The following is a 21,078-nucleotide window of genomic DNA, read 5'->3' as shown; positions in this document are numbered from 1 at the left end:
AAACGTCCAATTAAATTTGCCTTTTGAGAAATAAAGGTGGAATGTGTCAATTTGTTTTTGACTTTTTCATTTTAAAGGGCATCTATGATGAAAATCAACTTTTGTAAGCTGTTTGGACTGAACTGTGTGAAGGTATGGTGCGTCCACAGTCATTTTGGGGTGATATAAACACGATAAGTCTCTTTTTTGAATTTTCTGAAGGTAAAATAGGATCCAAACCCTGTCAATTCTAAGGCTCACCACAACATGACGTAGGAGTGCGGTTCCCCCGTCCATCGAATCGATGGACAGCTGTGTATTAACATGTCAGACAAGACTTGCGCAAAGCAACTGGGATTAATAGATCTGTTAAGCTCTCTGTTCTTACTGTAGTATGAGAGTTCTGCGTCCTTCTTTTCTGTCACTGTGCTGTTTATCTACATAAACAAATCGACAAAACCAAAAGAGCCTATAACAAGCTGTCTGTATAAACACACACACACACACACACACACACACACACACACACACACACACACACACACACACACACACACACACACACACACACACACAGAGACAACATCACGCTCTCTCTCATTCACACACATGCATACATGTGCTCGCTCACTCACTCAGGAGTCAGGAGCGATATTGTTAGACTGCCCGCTCCCGTTCAAATTACAAGTTACCGACCGCTCCCGCGCTTTTTTCGAAAATTTATTCCCGCAGACCTCGACAACAGTGTCCTAAAAGATCAAATTTCCCATATTGGGAATGGTATAATAAATAATCTGATTGGTATTTTGAGCTGAAACTTTACAAACATGGATAAACAAAAGATATTAAATCTCAAAAAATGGGTAAAATATATTTACTTCTGTTAATTTCCAAAATAACATTTGTATTTTTTTATTTATTAGTCAAGTTTAATATTTTAATACGGTCAATGTTCAAAAAGACATTTGTAAAAGTTTTTGCAAACATCACAATCAGATAGCATTACTATCTGGTAACATCACACTGCTACTGTATAAGTATACTACTGTTGTAGTAGTAGTAATAATAATGATAATAATAATAATGATGATGATGATAATGCTGATGATGATAATGATAATGCTGATAATAATAATAATAATGGCGAAGCAGTGGCGCAGTAGGTAGTGCTGTCGCCTCACAGCAAGAAGGTCGCTGGTTCGAGCCTCGGCTCAGTTGGCGTTTCTGTGTGGAGTTTGCATGTTCTCCCTGCGCTTGCGTGGGTTTCCTCCGGGTGCTCTGGTTTCCCCCACAGTCATGCGGTACAGGTGAATTGGGTGGACTAAATTGTCCGTAGTGTATGAGTGTGTGTGTGAATGCATGTGGGTGGATGTTTCCCAGAGATGGGTTGCGGCTGGAAGGGCATCCGCTGAGTAAAAACGTGCTGGATAAGTTGGCAGTTCATTACACTGTGGCAACCCCAGATAAATAAAGGGACTAAGCTGATGAGAAAATGAATGAATGAATAATAATAATAATAATAGTAATAATAATAATAATAATAATAATAATAATGATAATTATAATAGTAGTAAAAAAAAAGATCTTAACTGGCATAAGATGGTCTCTCTATCAGGCTTTGAATATGATTGACTAGTATACAAGTGCTGAAAACCACTTTAAAACCACCAGACTGGACTGGCTTAAAATCTTTTGGGGGATTTATAGTCTGTGATATGTCTGCTGAAAAATATTGCTGCCTGTCAACACTCCACCCTCCTCCTCAATCAGGTCAACAACAAGTGCCAAGTCAAATTATTTTGGTATACTGAAACAGACCTAAGCTAGGCTCTTGCTCCTGCTGTTAAAACTGACGCTATGAATCTGTCACGACTTATTGAATTACGCTCGTTTAAACTCAGAGACGCTTGATTATATTTTCAAGAGTACGTCTGGAGATCAGAGGAAGCCAGCGAGCAAGAGGAAGCCAGAATACAGAGAGAGGGAAGAACAGTAAGAGAGAGATAATGGATAGAGTCTAGGAGACAAACAAAGCAAAGGTGCTCCAACACAAAATGGGGAATATTCCAATATATGCACAGCCTAAAGCTTCTTGGCTCCTGCTTGGCAGGATTGGAGGGACGATTGAAATAAAACACATAGACAGGGGACCTTATTAGCATATATCCAAGGGTAAATAGCCTGCAGCAATCCACCAAGTTGTATAACCGCTATACCTCTGCCAGCCAAATCTATGAGTAATGTATTATTCTTAATAATAAAAAGTGTTTTGGGGGGAGTTTGGAGGTTAAATGTGCAATGAGAGCTGTGAATGAAATATCTGAAGGATGCCAATGCCCATGGGCAATGAAAACAACAGTTTCTTTGTCAGATCAGCCCTACAAATCTATAAGTAGAGCTTTTAGTACATATCCATGCATCATTACAAGTTTATCTATAGCTGGTTGAGCACAAGAAAAATGTATTCAGGTGAAACTGAAGTTGCTGTTTTTATGTAAAAAAAAATCATTTGTAGAAGCAATTCTTGTTTTATGGTGGATTGAAAATATCTCTCCGATTAAAGATTCAGACTTGACAGAAAAACTGGCTCAACCAACAGCTTGAGTTTGCAGTTAGACAGTTTGATGGCCGGAGGAAGACGGGAAAGTGTATGGAAGCATAATTTATGCAATTTCATTTCATAAAGCTGGAGGCTCAAAAATTGCACACTTCAACTTTAACCCTCTGGAGCGGTTCAGTCATTCTTGACAGGAATTTAATTTTTGGTTTATTAACATTTCCAACTTTACTGCAATGTTACACTCAGTGAAGTTTCAGTAAAATAAACGCAATTTCTAATAAATACACAATTAACACAAAATTTCATTTTGGGATTTTGGTTTGTTTGCCGTTTTGGAGTATAACTCATTTTGAACAATATATACATATATATATATATGGTATGAAATGTAAAATTGTATTATATATACACTCACCGGCCACTTTATTAGGTACATGATGTCATATGATCTGCCAGGGGTCAGAGGAAAATGGCCAGACTGGTTGGAGCAGATAGAAAGCCAACAGTAACTCAAATAACCACTTGTTACAACCAAAGTATGCAGAAGAGCATCTCTGAACACACAACACATTAAACCTTGAAGCGAATGGGCTACAGCAGCAGAAGACCACACGGGGTGCCACTCCTGTTAGATAAGAACAGGAAATCGGGGCTGCGATTCACACAGGTTGTCCAACAAAATTAAACTAGAAGATTGGAAAAATGTTGCCTGGATGAGTCTGGATTTCTGCTGGGACATTCAGATGGTAGGGTCAGAATTTGGCGTTAACAACATGAAAGCATGGATCCATCCTACCTTGTATCAATGGGTCAGGCTGGTGGTGGTGCTGTAATGGTGTGGGGGATATTTTCTTGGCACACTTTGGGCTCATTAGTACCAATTGAGCATCGTGTCAACGCCACAGCCTACCTAAGTATTGTTGCTAGCCACAGTGTACTCATTTTCTGATGGCTACTTCCAGCAGGATAACGCACCATGAAGTGTGAATCATCTCAGACTGGTTTCTTGAACAAGACAATAAGTTCACTAGACTCAAATGGCCTTTACAGTCACCAGATTTCAACCCAATAGAGCACCTTTGGGATGTGGTGCAATGAGATTTGTATCATGAACGAGCAGCTGACAAATCAGCAGCAACTGCATAATGCTATCATGTCAGTATTGACCAAAATCTCTGAGGAATATTTCCAGCACCTTGTTGAATCTATGTCACGAATGATTAAGGCAGTTCTGAAGGCAAAAGGAGGTCCAACCCGGTACTAGTAAGGTGTACCTAATAAAGTGGTCGATGAGTGTTTTATATTAAATATAGTACATTCTATTCACTTAAATTAAATATACCATGTGAACAGTACCATAGGCTTTAGTAAATGATTTTGTATAACATCATCTAAAAAATCTTAAATTAAAAATAAAGTTGCATGCCAGGTTTGAATAAAAAAGCAACATTACACTTACGTTTAGTCATTTGGACGCGTTTGTCCAAATCAACTTACTATTGTTACCTAATGACTTCTGTTTAATATAATTATATGCAAATTGGAATTTATAACTTATGCCATTTTTGTAAATGTGCTAACATAAATTGTTAATAATCCAAATATGCGCAACTGTTTATAAGAATACCAATTTTTGGTATGGAGCAATGTTTAATAATAAAATCGCTCAATAATATTTATAAGCTGTTACTCCACAACTCTTTGTATTGGTTCTGTGCATGCCCCTTAACTATATAGGCAGTTTATGTTTGCAAAATGATTTAATCATTTTTTCCTCCCTGCATCTCTCCCCCTTTCTTTGTTTGTATAAGCGCTGGCGTGAGGCATGGTAGGGCATGTTATGGTGTAATCCAATTATACAATCTCCCCCACTCCACTCTATGCGTCATTGTGCTACTGAGCAGCTTTGATAAGCGTGCAAACATAAACCTCAGTTATTAGTGATTAAAAATGGACGACGTCTCGATGGACGTTCAGCTCTAGTGCTGTAATAATTTCCATATTTAGCTGTTTTTTCTGTCACATTTTATTCCCTATTGTCATGTTACTCTCTGTCCTTATACCTCTCTCTCTCTCTCTCTCTCTTGCTTTCACCAGGACAGAGATTTACTGCCAGAGGAACTGGATGGTATGTACAGAACATGCATATTTAATATCTGAGCCGGTGCACGGTGCCTAGACAGACACAATACAAAATGCGACACGCATTCAGCATAAATAACTGACTAAATCCAATAACATCTGACACAAATAAATTTGATTAAAGATGGATTGGTGTTGTCATGACTGGTGAACGGAGCACAGCGGATGATGAAGTAAGCTGCATTAATAATACCAGAGCTGTGAGTCAGCCTGTGTTGATGGTCCTGCTATACCTGCTTCAGCTGCACTGTCATATGCATTATATAACTGTACAGTACAGTTTGTGGCATAAAGTAAATGTGCTTGTGTAGTGGTCAATAAGAATACATATATTTATGACGCTATATACAGTGCTCAGCATAAATGTGTACAACTCATTTTGAAAAATATTTTTATCCATTTTTCAGCGGATACATTTTGGTGCAAATGTCCAAAACAGATTTACTGAACAGATATATTTATTAAAATAACATTGTAGTCACTTAGCACCTTTAGAAAAAAAAAATTATACATTTAAATTCAAGTAAAATATTGCAATAAAAAAAAGACATGAACTAAATTTTATATATTTTTTGTTTCTTTTGAGTGTTTCAGTTTTTTTTTTTTTAATGATATAATATTTTTCTATTTTATTTTCACATTGTTTTAGTATGCCCCAAATTTTAGTATGTAAAATGTTTCAGCATACCAAAAAGGTTTTAGTATGGTATGTGTTTATGCAAGTGAGACAAGTGTGGTGCTAATCGACAAGAGAAGGCACCAATAATGGTCCATACACCATACTAATCAAGCAATACAACTGTTTATTGCTGGTACACACAGCTGATATCAATTATCACAATAATATTCAATAATCATGAATCATACTCATGAACATCATTAATCGAAATACAACAAAATTGCATAAAAGGCTTATAATGCGAAATAAAGATGAGGTTACATGAATAAAAGATAGATAATGAAAACTTCAAGCAATTTGATACAAGTATATACAACCTCAGAGATGTGCCATCATTTTCCTCTTCAAAGACTGGGGAGCCCGTTGCAGTCACATAGGAAAACCAACACGTGTGTCCGAGAATGCCGGGCGATGTGCACTTATCCCACGGCTGAGCTTCCAATGTTTCAGCAAGAAACCCTCATCTTTATAGTCAAAATTTGGGTGCTGGCCAAAGGTTGGCCTAATAGGTAAGAGAGAAGTGTGAGTTGATCAGGCCCACCTCCTCTCTCAGCTAGTTGCACATTATTTCTGATTGCAAAGCACTAATTTGAGGTTTGTATTGTCAGCATGATTATCTAGAGTCAATATTCTACCTCCTGAAATTTGGAGAAAAGTAACCTTAAGGTCCGGAGACCCTTCTCTGGTTATTTGGTCATGCTTAAGTGTCAATATTTTACCTCCTGAAATTTGGAGAAAGGTGTGAAGTTAACCCTAAGGTCATGAGACCCTTCTCTGTTCATTTGGTTGTTTGTTGAGCGCAACAGAAGAAAAACAAAAAATATCTCATTTGTTACACACATTAAATTTGGCTGTACTTTTTTTTTAGACAGTTATTAAATATTTTATTTTGCTAGATTAGCTCCATATCTATATATATTATGTTTGTTCAAACTACTTCATTAAAATGACAACACAATTCCTGAGGGTTTTTGGGACAACTATTTAATGTACCTACTAAAACTTGTAAAAACTAGTAAGTTAACTTCTCATGTGTCTCCAACAAAAATCGATATTGTGGAACCCAGTGTTTTTTTACAGTGTGACGTATATGGACAAATACAATAATGTAAAGCATCTTATAGAAATACTACCTTAAAAGAGATTTGTGAAGGGTGTACTCGTATATGCTAAACACGGTATATGACAAAGACTTGTTTTGGGTCTATATCAAATTAAAGTTATAAAAGGCATTTTATATACAGTTGAAGTCAGAATTATTAGCCCCCCTGAATTATTAGCCCACTGTTTATTTTTTCCCCAATTTCTGTTTAACAGAAAATATTTTTTTCAACACATTTCTAAACATAATTGTTTTAATAACTCATTTCTAATTACTGATTTCTTTTATCTTTGCCATAATGGCAGTACACAATATTTTACCAGATATTTTCAAGAGACTTCTATACAGCTTAAAGTGATATTTAAATGCTTAACTAGGTTAATCAGGTTAACTTAGCAGGTTAGGGTAATTAGGCAAGTCATTGTATAACGATGGTTTATTCTGTAGACTATTGAAAAAATTATTAGCTTAAAGGGGCTAATAATTTTGTCTCTAAAATGTTTTTTTTTTTTTTACTGCTTTTATTCTAGCTGAAATAAAACAAATAATACTTTCTCCAGAAGAAAAAAGATTATCAGACACACTGTGAAAATTTGCTTGCTGTGTTAAACTTCATTTAGGAAATATTTAAAAAAAGAAAAAAAATATTCAAAGGGGGACTAATAATTCTGACTTCAACTGTACTAAGAAACCATTACTTGTTACTGAAGTGAATACTGTAATAATTCAAATAAAATTTCAAATTGCGGGTGAAAATGAAACCGTATTCAAACACACCTACATATCTATAACTACATGACTTTAATTATTTTGGCCAGCAGAAAACAGATAAAAGCATTATTATACTCCACAGACTCCCCCCGAAAATGTGCCACTATTTTAAAACAAAGAAATAAAGACTTGTTAACACAGAATATGTAACTTTTTGCTTAAATGGTAATGCGATTACATACAGCAGTTTTAATGTCTATCAAATGTAAACATTTGCATCTTTATGCTTGGCTATAAGGTAAAATTGATTTTAGATAAGAAATGAGGGTGAAATATTAAAATAGTTCTCTTACCAAAATGTAAGCTGTTTGCATTAACATCGACAATTCCACAAAAATGTCTTTAAAGGGAAAGTTCATCCAAATATGAAAATTTACTCTATTTACACTTCTTTTATGGTCAAAAAACCTTTCACATGGGGCATCAGCGTCAATACTTCCCATTCACTTTGAATGGGTGATGTCAAGCATTGCCGAACTAAATTCAGGGTTCTTAGGCGTTGCTTCAGTGGTGTTGTCACTGCAGAAGTTGGGAATTTCTTAACTTTTCAAGCACCAACAGAAGCGTCAGCCGTATGCAAATACACTCAGACAGTTGCTAATTTCATTGGCTGGAACTGCTATCCGATCAAAGATTCACATCATGGACGTGCACGCAACAAATATGCAAAAACTACATGATGCCATCATCTCAATTTGGACCAAAATCTCAGAGGAATATTTCCAGTACCTTTTTGAATCTATGCCAAGCTCAAAGTTTCTTTGTTTAACGTTTAAAACTCTGTTACACAGTCTATGGTGACACATCTCTGTTGCCCATTATTACACTGAATGACAATGTCAAAGTATAGAATTTTAGTATCCCATTTATATTTCAGAGAAATTTGAAGCATTGACAGATGATAATAAATACTATTGGTCTAATGCTGGGGTGTCCAAACTCAGCCCTGGAGGGCCAGTGTCCTGCTTATTTTAGTTCCAACCCCATTTAAACAGACCTGAACCAGCTAACCAAGCTCTTTCCATGTATACTAGAAACATCCAGAGAGGTGTGTTAAAGAAAGTTGGAGCTAAACTATGCAGGATACCAGCCCTCCAGGACTGAGTTTGGACACCTCTGGTGTAGAGCATTCATTATATTTTTAATGTATGCTAGATATGACCACCAAACTTTAGCATTTTACTATGGTTTAACAAGTAACACTACTAGTGGAGCACATGCATAACTATCATTTTCTAAAATGAAGCCTATTACATAAAGCAGTATACAGCAATTTGGGGGGAACAGAGTTGGCGATGTGATAAAAAGTGATTATATTTTCCCTTTCAGAGCTGCTTGAAGCGTTTAAAGAGTTCGACTATGACCAGGACGGGTATTTGCACTACAAAGATGTGGCAGACTGCATGAGAACTATGGGATACATGCCAACAGAGATGGAACTGATTGAGATCATTCAGCAGATAAAAATGAAATGTGAGTGCGTGTCTGTGCATATTTATAAGCAGATTCTACAACTTACATTGCCATTCAAAACGTCTGGGGTCAGTAAGATTGAATTTTTGTCTTTAATAAATGACATTTCATTAAGCAGGGATGCATTAAATCAAATCAAAGATGACATTAAAGCTAAATGTACTTTAAAATGACTTAAAGGGTGTTACAAAAGATTCATATTTCCTCTAAAAACTTTCAAATACACCACAAATACATGTTTCTACAAAATATTAAGAAGCAAAAGTTTGTGACACTGATTATTTAACCTGCACTGTAAAAAATGGTGCTAAATATAAAAATGCTACAGTAAAACTCTGTAACATGGTTAACAGTAAGTTTCTTTTAATACATGCAGTGAATATTTAAACTTTCCCAGAATTCCCTGCATGACACTTGACTTTTTTGGTTGTTGTTGACAATAAAACTGTATAGTTTATTTGTTTTTTCCTCATGATTTATGCACATGAGAGTTTTATGCTACATCTAATGTTACTAATCTTTATTGAATTACTTTTATTTCATGTGTGTTATTATGATGGTGTGTGAATGACACGGAGCACCTTTTACGTATGTTTTCCTGCTTGTGGAAAATTTGTTTGTGATGAAAATCGCTTCATCATGATTAAACTCATCACCACATGCTTTTAGTTGTGCTTTTGAACCAAAGAAACAAAGTTTAGATATTAGTACTTAGGCATGGGATGATAACCGGTTTCAAGGTTTACTGCGGTTTGGAAAAGTCAATGGCTGCATCAAAATAGCCTACTAAAAGACTCTAGAATACACAAGACATGTCACTCGTATACTTTTAAATGGGGGAAAGTGTTTACCATACCATCAGAAACCTATACGGGCACATGCCTATTAGTACTTCAAAACATTAGTGAATTAACAACAATAATTATTGAACTATGGTAGTTTTAGAAGTAGAAATTTCTTTTATTGTTTCAGCCAGATTTTAAACTGCAAATTCTGGCAACCACAGCTGCCGGTTTTTATCATCAATGTTACTCATTTTGTTTTACAGTGCGTTTAATGCTTTTTTTATTATTGTATTTTGAGAATATACATTTAATTCCCCAGACCTCCCTAACACTCAAAATTTGAGCATCTTTTGATATTAGGTTGAATTTTAAGGTTTTATACCCAGTCACATGTATGCAAACTGATCTGGTCATGTGACATTAAAGCATTTTTTTAAAGGTTGAATTTCCCAAAGCCAACTAGACGCTTTTAGAGCTTCTAGCAGGGTTCTTATACTTTTTCCAACTTCAAATTTCAGCACTTTTCAAGCACTTTCAATGTGCATTTGTATGCTTTTCCTAACAACCATGGTAAAGCTGTATGTACTTTTTTACATTTAAATCCATTGTGCTATTTTTACAAACACAATATGACATTTCAACTTAAATTATTGAATACTTTGGAGCATAGATTTATTGCGATAGTTCACCCAAAAATGGTTAAAAAAATTTATATATTGGATGAAGTATCTTTTTAAGTTTGGTCTCATTCTACCAAAAGTTGATATCTCAAAAAATGAGCTTACAGTCTGTTTTAAACTATTATATATAAACTATTATTTATAAAATGAGCAGACATGTCTGTTTTAAACTATTCCTGAGTGCTTCGTTTGCCGTTTTTCTGCATGAATGTCTCCTAGTCGCGTGTGCTCTGAACATTTTGCAGTGAAAACTGGTCGCACTGCAACAATTTTATGCACTCACACAAATGTTCCTAAACATATTTTGACCTTGCATGGATAATATTTCAGGCGCATATACAACCAAAACAGTCACAATTTCGAGCCCTGCAATTTCAATTCAAGCAGGTTCAAGCACTTTGTCCAAAACTCAAGCACTTTTCTAACCTGAAAACACTATATTAAAAATCAAGCATTTCCAGGATTTCCAGCACCTGTGCGAACCCTGTTCTAGAAATAAGTAAAGAGACATGGTCACAAATGTTAAGAAATGCTACAAAAAATCCAACTTTTCAATACATTACAACTGTAAAAAGATTTCATAATATTAATTTTTATACTGTGTTTTTAATTGATTGCATGCAGCCTTAAATAAGCACAAGCGCATACATCTTACCATCTAAAACATTGTGAATGGTAGAATACAGTAAGTTTGTATAGCAGTGAAGATCAATGTGTATGTGTGTGTGTGTGTGTTTAGGGGGAGGTCACGTGGACTTTGATGATTTCTGTGAATTAATGGGGCCCAGAATGCTGGCTGAAACGGCTCATATGGTGGGACTAAGGGAGCTGCACTGCGCTTTCAAACAGGTGCGTGTGCACTCTAAAGTTCACTTCAAAGGAAGCTCACTTTAAAGTGGACATTAAATAGAAAACAAAAAGCCTGCAAACATCAAACTGGCATTACATTGCATATTTTCACAACTCATAAATAATATTAGCGATTCAGTAAAAGTCCTCGGTGTCTCTCTAGTTTGACTGTGACGGTGATGGACGGATCACCTTTGAGGAGCTAAAGGAGTCCACAAAGACGCTGCTCGGGGAAAAGCTGAAAAAAGGAGAGCTGGAAGAAATTCTGACAGACATCGACCTCAACGGAGATGGAAATGTGGACTTCGATGGTGAGGAACGCAGCGTGCTTCTGAATATGTACTGATGTGTGTGTGTGTCTGTTTACAGGTGAGAAGAAGCTGTTCTCTGGACTATTGATCTAAGCAGATCAAAGATCAAGATGTTCACTGAGCAGTGAAAGAGTGAAACTCGTGATGTAACAAACAAGCAAAGCAAACATCAGGTTAACTGAGGTGCAGCAATTTAATAGATCCCCAAAAATAAAACTATACTCACAATTTACTTCCTTCAGAGTGGTTCCAAACTTTTAGGAGTAACATTTTGCCTGCTTAATCAGTAGCCATTGATCAACCTAGTTAGAAAGAAAAAAAATTAACAAACAAACAAATATATATATATATATATATATATATATATATATATATATATATATATATATATATATATATATATATATATATATATATATATATATATATATATATATATTACATACTATACTAACTGGAAAAAAAAAAAAAATATATATATATATACATATATATATATACATATATATATATATATATATATATATATATATATATATATATATATATATATATATATATATATATATATGTATATATATATATATATATATATATATATATATATATATATATATATATATATATATRTATATATATATATATATATATATATATATATATATATATATATATATGTATATATATATATATATATATATATATATATATATATATATATATATATGTATATATATATATATGTATATATATATATATATATATATATATATATATATATATATATATATATATATATATATATATATATATATATATATATATATATATATATAATACATACTATACTAACTGGCCACTTTATTAGGTACACCTGTCCGACTGTTCGTTAACGCAAATTACTAATTTACAAGTCACATGGCAGCAACTCAATGCATTTAGGCATGTAGACATTTTCAAGACGATCTGCTGCAGTTCAAACCGAGCATCAGAATGGGGAAGAAAGGGGATTTAAGTGACTTTATCTACAGGGATTTTCAGGCACAACTATCTCTAGGGTTTACAGAGAATACAGAGAATGTACACTGTACTCAAATGGCCTCAACAGTCACCAGATCTCAATCCAATAGAGCACCTTTGAGATGTGGTGGAACGGAAGATTAGCATCATGAATGTGCAGCCGACAAATCTGCAGCAACTGCATGATGCTATCATGTCAATATGGACCGAAAGGAAGGAATATTTCCAGAACCTTGTTGAATTTATGCCACGAAGGATTAAGGCAGTTCAGAAGGCAAAAGTGGATCCAATAGGGTACTAGTAAGATGTACCTAATAAAGTGTCCAGTGAGTGAATATACATATGGTAATAATATGTAATACATATTAAGGCTGCACAATATTTTGTTTTAGCATCGATATCGCAATGTGCACAAGTGCAATAGTCCCATTGCAGAAGTTTGGACATACATGTAACAGAGCAAAAGTTTAGCATCTTTATTTTTTAAGCCTTTTGACTGTGTGAGAATTTCAGGAGTTTTAAGCATTTATACAAAAAAAGTATCATTTGTTACGTTTGTTACTTTTTTTTTTTTTTTAGTTTCTAAAAACCATAACACATTGTTAATTTAAATTTTAAATTTGCTCTGAAAGAAAGAATAGAACATCTTTATCAATCTATATTAATAACTTCTTTCCAAATAGAGCTCTGTTCAAGTCATCTAGTGAAACTGTATTCATATTGCAATATGTATCGCAGAAAAACTAAATATCGCAATTTCAGATTTTTCCAATATTGTGCAGTCCTAATATATATAGTTTTTTCCTAAATATATTTATGTTCAAACGAAGGAAGAAACAAGTAAATCTTAAGTTATAAAAAATTTACATTTTTAAACAGGGTTCCTATTCTAAGCCACATATCAATTTCCCTGACTTTTTCCTGACTTTCACTGACTAAAAAGCTTATTTACTATGACATATAATTAACGAAGAGAAGAGACAGAGTGATTTCCATATATTTAAATGTTTTAAGCATGAATATCGTTTTGCATTAAAAAATCAGTCCAAGGCATTCGAAAAATGTGGAAAAATATTTAAAAGCCTTTATTGAATTAGCCATGTCAAAAAGGCTTTTTAATATTTTTTCCACATTTTCGATTGCCTTGGACTGATTTTAGTTGTTTATTCTAATGAATCCCTTACCCAAAGATCAACGACACATTATTTAAGCTACCCCTGAGCACTTTTTCTTTGATTTTAGATCATTTTGTATAAGTTTAATAGCCACTATTAGTTAATTTCAGCTCACACTCCCATATTTGACAACTCAATAGTAATTTTACAAACTTTACATTTAGCTTTTCTGTCATCTACGTTTTAACGCCCAGTCTTTAAAGTGATCATTTTGAAGCTACACCTCTTAAAATTGATATGGTATTAAAATGTATATTGTAGGTATAGTCTTTTGACAGCATTTGACATATGGGATTGCCAGTTGAGAGCATGAAAGTAATAAAAGAGAGTTGAAAAATAGTCCAACAATATTAATAGGCAGGAAAAAGTGCAATATAAAACATTCATTCACTTTCCTTCACCTTAGTCCCTTATTTATCAGGGGTAGCCGCAGCGAAATGAACCATCAACTATTCTAGCATATGCTTTACATCCCTTCCAGCCACAATCCAGTAGTGGGAAACACCCATACACTCTCTCATTCACACTTTTACACTACAGCCAATTTAGCTCATCAAATTCACCTATGTCTTCAGACTGTGGGGGAAACCAGAGCACCTGGAGGAAACCCACACGAACACGGAGAGAACATGCAAACTCCACACAGAAATGCCAACTGGCCCACCCAGTACTCGAATCAGCGACCTTTGTGTGGAGATGACAGTGCTAACCACTGAGCCACCTCAATATAAAACATACATTTAATATTTTATGTTGAGATATGGAAACTAATATTTAAAGCGACAAACAAAAACCTCCAAAATTCTGACTTTCAATGTTTGGAAATGACGTTCTAAAATGACTTGATATTCTAGAAACTCCATGCGTGGGAAACCTCTTTTAAGTGAACTCTCTTTGAATCTGCTATTTAAAAAAATAACTCTAGGGCGCCATCTAGTGGCCGGAAAGCGATACAGCAGCAGCAGTCCTCCTTTCACTTGAAGTAAATGTGGCTCTTGGGATCTGCTTTTCTGAGGATATATAATTTATGATGCCTTGAGGGTTTAAAAAGGTTTAAATATGGGGTTGTCCCCATTTGAACACTCTGAGACCAGTGCTGGCTGAAATCAATCTTGTACTAATGGTGGACTGACTACAATCTGCTTCACATTCAACCAAACTCGCATGTCCACTTTATGACATCTCTACTATTGGGATTCACTTTTGAAACTAGGTCAACTCTGCTTTACTGCTGTACTGTTTTATCCTTGACCTGTCCAAATATCCATATCTTAGTTTGGTTGATTTTTCAAAGGTCACATACCCCATAAAAAGTACTATGGTTATATAACATTCACTCACTGGCCATTTTATTAGGCACACCTTTCCAACTACACATTAGCGCATATTTATAATCAGCCAATCACATAGCAGCAACTCAATGCATTTAGGCATGTAGACAGGATCAAGATGATCTGCTGCAGTTCAAATGATCAGAATAGGGAAGAAAGGTGATTTAAGTAACTTTGAATGTGGGATGGTTGTTGGTGCCAGACCAGCTGAAGGTAGAAAGGGGTCCAACAGGGTACTAGTGAGTACCTAATAAAGTGGCCGGTGAGTGTAAATTGCAGAAAATGACAAAAGGAGAATGTAAAATAGTTGATGTTTTCAGAAACAAAATGTGTATACAGCTATAAAAATAAAAGACCAATGAAAAAGCATTGACTGTTGAATTAATAATTTGTTTTACCCAATGAAGTTATGATAAAAATATTTAAAATGGCAAATAAAAATATTGTAATTTCATTTTTAGTATGGCACTTGATCAGATTTACAGGTGCTTTCATTAGTTGTGATGGAAAATCAGGCACAGTTCAGCCAATAGTAACTGATGAAAACATTCTACTAGCAAAGTTGAGAGCACATCTGTAAAACCAGGGTTTCATCAAGTCAAATTTAGAACCTTTTTAACACCATTATAAATAAAATTTAAGACTTACACAAGACTAAATGCTATGGAATTTTTCTAATGGCCCAGTTAAAGCATTTAAATAACAATTCAAAACAAATGTTATTGTAAGGAAGTGACATTAACTAATTATCTTTTGTTAAAACTTTTATTGAGATGGAATGTTAAGTGACTGGACTAGTGTTACAGTGACATAGCAAAATTAAACCTGCTTAAAATGATTTAAGACCTACAAAACAATATTTTAACGAATTTAATACTGTTTAAGGGCTAATTTAGTTTGTGAAATGTAAGACTTTTTAAGACCCTGCAGATACCCCGAAAACACACTTACATGGGTTAACGATTAATGGCAAATACAGTAGTAAACCTTCATTTTTAAAGTATATTATTATATGGAACATACACTGAAATACGATAGGCTATAACACATGAACTGAAATATACTTTGCCACAATTTAACAAGCATAAACCGTAAAGGCGTGTATGAAATTACCTTACTCTGGGAACAATTGTCGCCATTGATGAAGTAGCCCACTTTAGGTGACTGAAAGTTCGAAAAACAAGTCAACTTCGTTTACCTTTAATGTTTAAAGAGGTATTTTAACTTCTGAATCTTCAAGCTTCATTATCAAACGACTTACTATGTACATGGGTTTGTACGGAATCCCTCAAGTGACATTTTTGTGGACAAAGGCCTTAAACTTTCAATCACATGGGATCTAATACTTGGTGATAAACTAGTCGACTGAGTTAGTTTTGAACGGAGATAATAATAACACACTTGTCTCTGTTTTCTTTCAGAGTTCGTTATGATGTTGTCTCTCCGATAGCTGGGTGTGTCTCTATTCCTGAGAGCTCAGTGGCGGATCATCATAGGCCTGTCTGTCAGTCAAGATGTTAAGTACGTTGTAAATAAACTTCTGAGATTCATGTAGAAATGTAAAAAGCATATATCTGAATTCAATAAAAGTCTAAAAGAATGTTCTAGAATCTAGTTGTTTCATCCAGGATGGTTGTTTATCTAATAAGCAGAACAGGGGCCTGTTTCAGTAAGGAGGTTCAAACAACTCGGAGTTTAAACTTGAACTCTGAGTTGATTTACCGAGAGATTAAAAACTCTGAGTTTTCGGTTTCAGAACAGCTGATCTGAGCTGGGTCAATCAACTTTGAGTAGACCAACTCAGAGTTAAGCGCGCGCACCGTGACTATAAAAAGGCATTATCAATGGAGCGCAGACATTACGAGTTACTATGGCAACATCTTAAAAAAAGAGAGCATTTCTGCATTTCTTTCTCCAGCTGAACTTGATGTGCTCATGCAAAGTTATAGCAAATATGAGTGTATATATTTAAAATGAAGCAACCATCAGTGAAGAAGAGACAGCGTGGGAAAACAGCTGCCCAAGTTAATGCGTAATTTTTAATTTTAAGTATTTAAACATTTTAAGTATAATAAAATAAGTAAAGTAATGTGTGACGTTTATAGTTTTTTTCTAAACTTTTATACACTTTTATCAGTTTTAATAGATTTAACAGTGCACTTGTTATGTGTCTGCCTTTTTATTGATCAAGTGATAGAGGTTGATATAACATTAAGAAGGTAAGCAGTAATAAAATAATTTAGACAGAATAATAATCCCATTAATCTAGTAACAGTGCATGTCGAAGGTTAAGCTAATTATTTATGAAAAAAAGGACAAGCCTCGTACGTGACTTTGTTCTGTGCGTGACAAAAATGTAGGCAATAGCTATGTTTCCATCAAAATATAGGCTATTACATAAATTTGTGCAAAACTGGAATAACGCCTAAAAATAAAGCAGCGTTTTTATCCAAAGAGTCGAAGAGAACACAATCGTCACTTCCTGATTAACTTGCGCCAAATATCAACAGTAAAAACAGAATTACTGCGGTAGAAGAAGCTGCATCAATGATTTTTTATTTAATTAATGTACTTGCGTCTCAGAAGACAATTGACACACAATGAACACGTGGGGGCGTTTGAAGCCAGACGCGGAGATCTTGACACGCTCCAGACGCTAGGAGGTAATTAATAATATACACTAATACTGAAACAGTAAAGGCATTTTAGAATGACTAAAACAGCATTAAAGATGTTCTGCAGTGTGCTCAGTCTGCTGGTTTGTCCTTTCACACACATTTTCATCATCATATCTAACAAACCATTTTTTAATGTACATACTGTAATTTGTTAAGTGCACTTCGTAGTTTATGTGCATCTTATCAAATAAAAGTTTAACCTACTCAGTTATGCACATGTTATATTATACGTATTTTCAAAAGTTATGTGAATCATGACGTTTCCATCAATCTTTTTTATGCACATCTCCAAAATGAGCTCTAAAATAGGTGTGTGGAAATGTAAGGCTAAGGCGAGAAATACCGCTTCATCTTTAAAAAGGGGAGGAGACAGACAGAAACTCAGAGTTTAGAGAATAAAACCTGCTTCGGACCAGGTTAGATTCACAGAGTAAGTTACCAAGGTAACTGACTCTGAGTTAAAGTTACCTCTCTTTCAGAAACAGGCTTGACTTACCCTGCTTTCTCGAGTTTAACAAACCTGCCATTTTGAAACGGAAAACCCAGAGTTTCTCTCATTTCAGGGTTAAACTACTCTGAGTTTTCACTTAACCTGGGGCCTGTTTCAGTAAGGAGGTTCAAACAACTCAGAGTTTAAATTTGAACTCTGAGTTGATTTACCGAGAGATTAAAAACTCAAAGTTTTCGGTTTCAGAATAGCTGATCTGAGTTGGGTCAATCAACTTTGAGTAGACCAACTCAGAGTTAAGCGCGCACACCGTGACTTTAAAAAGGCATTATCAATGGAGCGCAGACATTACGAGTGACTATGGCAATATCTTATAAAAGAGATCACCATTTCTTTCTCCAGCTGAACTTGATGTTCTCATGCAAAGTTATAGCAAATATGAGTGTGTGTGTATATATTTGAAAAGAAACAACCATCAGTGAAGAAGAGACAGTTAGCGTGGGAAAACAGCTGCTCAAGTTAATGCCTAACTTCACTTTAAGTATTTAAATATTTAAGTATAATAAAATAAGTAATGTAATTTGTGACGTTTATATTTTTTTCTAAACTTTTTTATACATTTATTAGTTTTAAATGATTTAACAGTGCACTTGTGTGTCTGCCTTTTTTATTGATCAAGTGATAGAGGTTAATATAACATTTAGAAGGTAAGCAGTACTAAAAATATTTTTAGAAAGAATAATAATCCCATTAATCTAGTTACAGTGCATGTCGAAGGTGAATTTAATTTAATTATTTATTAAAAAAGGATAAGCCATTCTAGTACAGTTCTTCTGTGTGTGACTAAAATGTAGGCAATAGCTATGTTTCCATCCAAATATATTACATAAATTTATGTGCAAAACTGGAATATTGCATAAAAGATGCGAATAAAATTCCATCCAACGAGTCAAAGAGAAAAAAATCGTCACTTACTGATTAAACTGGCACCAAATATCAACAGTAAAAACAGAATTTACTGTGGTAGAAGAAGCTGCATCAATTAATTCTTTATTTAGCCTGATTAATGTACTTGTGCCTCGATGTCAGAAGACAATGCTGAAACACAATGAACACGTGGCGGCGTCTGAAGCCATGAGACGCGAAGACTCTTGACACGCACCAGACGTTCGGAGGTAATTAATAATATACACTAATACTGAAACAGTAAAGGCATTTTAGAATGACTAAAACAATATTTAAGACATGTTACAGTGTGCTCAGCTTGCTGGTTTGTCCATTTACACACATTTTCATTATCATATGATCATGATCTTTTTTTTAATGTACATACTGTAATTTGTTTAGTAAAAGTGTTTCCATCGTAGTTTATGTGCACATTTTCTATCGAATAAAAGTTTATCCTACTCAGTTATGCGCGTTTTTTTATGCATATTTTAAAAAGTTATGTGCATCATGACATTTCTATCAATCGTTTTTATGCACGTATCCAAAATGAGCATAAAAATAGGTGTGTGGAAATGTAAGGCTAAGGCGAGAAATGCCGCTTCATCTTTAAAAAAGGGGAGGAGACCGACAGAAACTCTGAGTTTAGAGAATAAAACCTGCTTCTGACCAGGTTAGATTCACAGAGTAAGTTACCACAGTAACTGACTCTGAGTTAAAGTTACCTTTCTTTCAGAAACAGGCTTGACTTACCCTGCTTTCTCGAGTTTAACAAACCTGCCATTTTGAAACGGAAAACCCAGAGTTTCTCTCATTTCAGGGTTAAAATACTCTGAGTTTTCAGTTAACCTCCTTTCTGAAACAGGCCCCAGGACAACAGAACTGCTAGTTATAAAACAGCTGTTGCATAAAGCGACGCTACTGCAGCCTAGCGGATGGTGTGAGTAACGACAATATCTAAACCAATTTAAACATTCAGACGAGTGCCCTGGTCACATACATTGATGTAGAATGACTAATGTGGTTTTATTTTACAGAAAACCTCCCAGTTTTACGATGCATGTAGGATATTGCATATTTTTGTTTATTTTAAGGTTTTATTTATGGTCTGTTTAGTCCATGACCTTTCTGGTTTTGTTATATTCCTCTAGGTGGCAGTAAAGTATTTGTAATCTTATTTTGAACAAAATAAAGTTTGTATCTTATAAAAATGACAAGGTCATACTATTGTCATTGTTGTTATTAGGTAGACAGCTATTTATTAAATGTTAATTTAAAATTACTCAAATAACTCAGTTGTATAGTTTAAACCCGCTGCTGTACTCTTCTTCCCAGCAAAAACATCAGAAAATGATCATCTACAAATTGAGTCATCAAATAAACTCTTCATATTTCCATCATTCTTTATCACCTAATTCAGACAACTGTCATTGTTATTAACCCCTCCTGTAATTTAATTATTATTATTATTATTATTTACTATTTTCCAAAATACCCCAAGTGCATTTTTCCCTCTGGCTGGTCAAAGTCTCGTTTCTTTTAGTTTAGCTGGAATAAAAGCTTGTTTTGACCACTGGCCTGGGTCAACATTATTAGCCCCTTTAAGAATTGTTTTTTATATGACTTGCTTAATTAACCTAGTTAAACCAGTTAATTTGCACTTTAAACTGAATACTAGTATCTTGCAAAACAAGTAAAAATACATGTTATGCACTGTCACCATGCAAAGAAAACAAATGAGTTGATTTAAATAATTATTTAAAAAAGCCACCGTTAAGCCACCCTCTGGAAATATTTTGAAAACAATATACTGTGCACATAAAACAAATAAAACACACTTCAGGTGTTTCGAAAGCATATATTTTATTTTGTTTGACCAGCAAACAAACGAGCAACAAATACGTAATATTCTTCGCGATATTGCGTTTAGGTACGCAAACCGTGAAGAACAGCACAGACGGGCCCGAGTGAAGCTTTACGAAGCGGACTTCCTGAGTTTGGCGTGGCTCCACTCGTACCGTCGCTATGGAACTCACCTTGGTCAAGTACAAAAAGCAACATCGAGTGAACTGACAACACTGAGAGAGAACCGACGTCTGTCTGTCTGTGTCTACACACACAATATGCTCAAAAGTTTGGGTTTTATTATT

The 21,078-nt window shown here is 34.6% G+C and overlaps 2 protein-coding genes across 18 annotated transcripts in view; one reads left to right on the top strand and one right to left on the bottom strand.

Moving 5' to 3' along the window:
• Nucleotides 1-16,454, top strand: part of cabp4 (calcium binding protein 4) — a 28,664-nt gene extending 12,210 nt beyond the window's left edge. For 4 of the 6 annotated variants that reach the window (XM_005166913.6, XM_073909912.1, XM_021478326.3 and 1 more), the window contains 5 exons: nt 4,637-4,667; nt 8,563-8,706; nt 10,911-11,020; nt 11,184-11,331; nt 16,279-16,453. In XM_005166913.6, coding sequence (XP_005166970.1) covers nt 4,637-4,667; nt 8,563-8,706; nt 10,911-11,020; nt 11,184-11,331; nt 16,279-16,307 — 462 coding nt within the window. In that variant the 3' untranslated portion in view covers nt 16,308-16,453. Of the gene's footprint in view, nt 1-4,445; nt 4,527-4,636; nt 4,668-8,562; nt 8,707-10,910; nt 11,021-11,183; nt 11,332-16,278 lie in introns of those variants that run through there. The other 2 variants (XM_073909913.1, NM_001328057.1) reach the window with 2 other exon arrangements.
• The window catches only part of doc2g (double C2-like domains, gamma), a 169,660-nt gene extending 149,790 nt beyond the window's left edge, over nt 1-19,870 (bottom strand). For 4 of the 12 annotated variants that reach the window (XM_073908951.1, XM_073908942.1, XM_073908944.1 and 1 more), the window contains exons 1-4: nt 19,804-19,870; nt 16,126-16,518; nt 15,971-16,021; nt 11,558-11,633 (exon numbers count right to left, since the gene is read on the bottom strand). Coding sequence is in view for 1 of the 12 variants with exons in the window: in XM_073908942.1 (XP_073765043.1) it covers nt 11,558-11,601 (44 nt within the window). In the remaining 11 variants the exon portion in view is untranslated. Of the gene's footprint in view, nt 1-11,212; nt 11,358-11,557; nt 11,634-15,970; nt 16,092-16,118; nt 16,519-19,803 lie in introns of those variants that run through there. The other 8 variants (XM_073908954.1, XM_073908950.1, XM_073908952.1 and 5 more) reach the window with 5 other exon arrangements.
• Between the last annotated feature and the right edge of the window lie 1,208 nt (nt 19,871-21,078).

Source organism: Danio rerio, chromosome 8, assembly GCF_049306965.1.
Source record: "Danio rerio strain Tuebingen ecotype United States chromosome 8, GRCz12tu, whole genome shotgun sequence".
Taxonomy (NCBI): Eukaryota; Metazoa; Chordata; class Actinopteri; order Cypriniformes; family Danionidae; genus Danio; species Danio rerio.
This window is presented reverse-complemented; position numbering and strand designations above follow the sequence as displayed.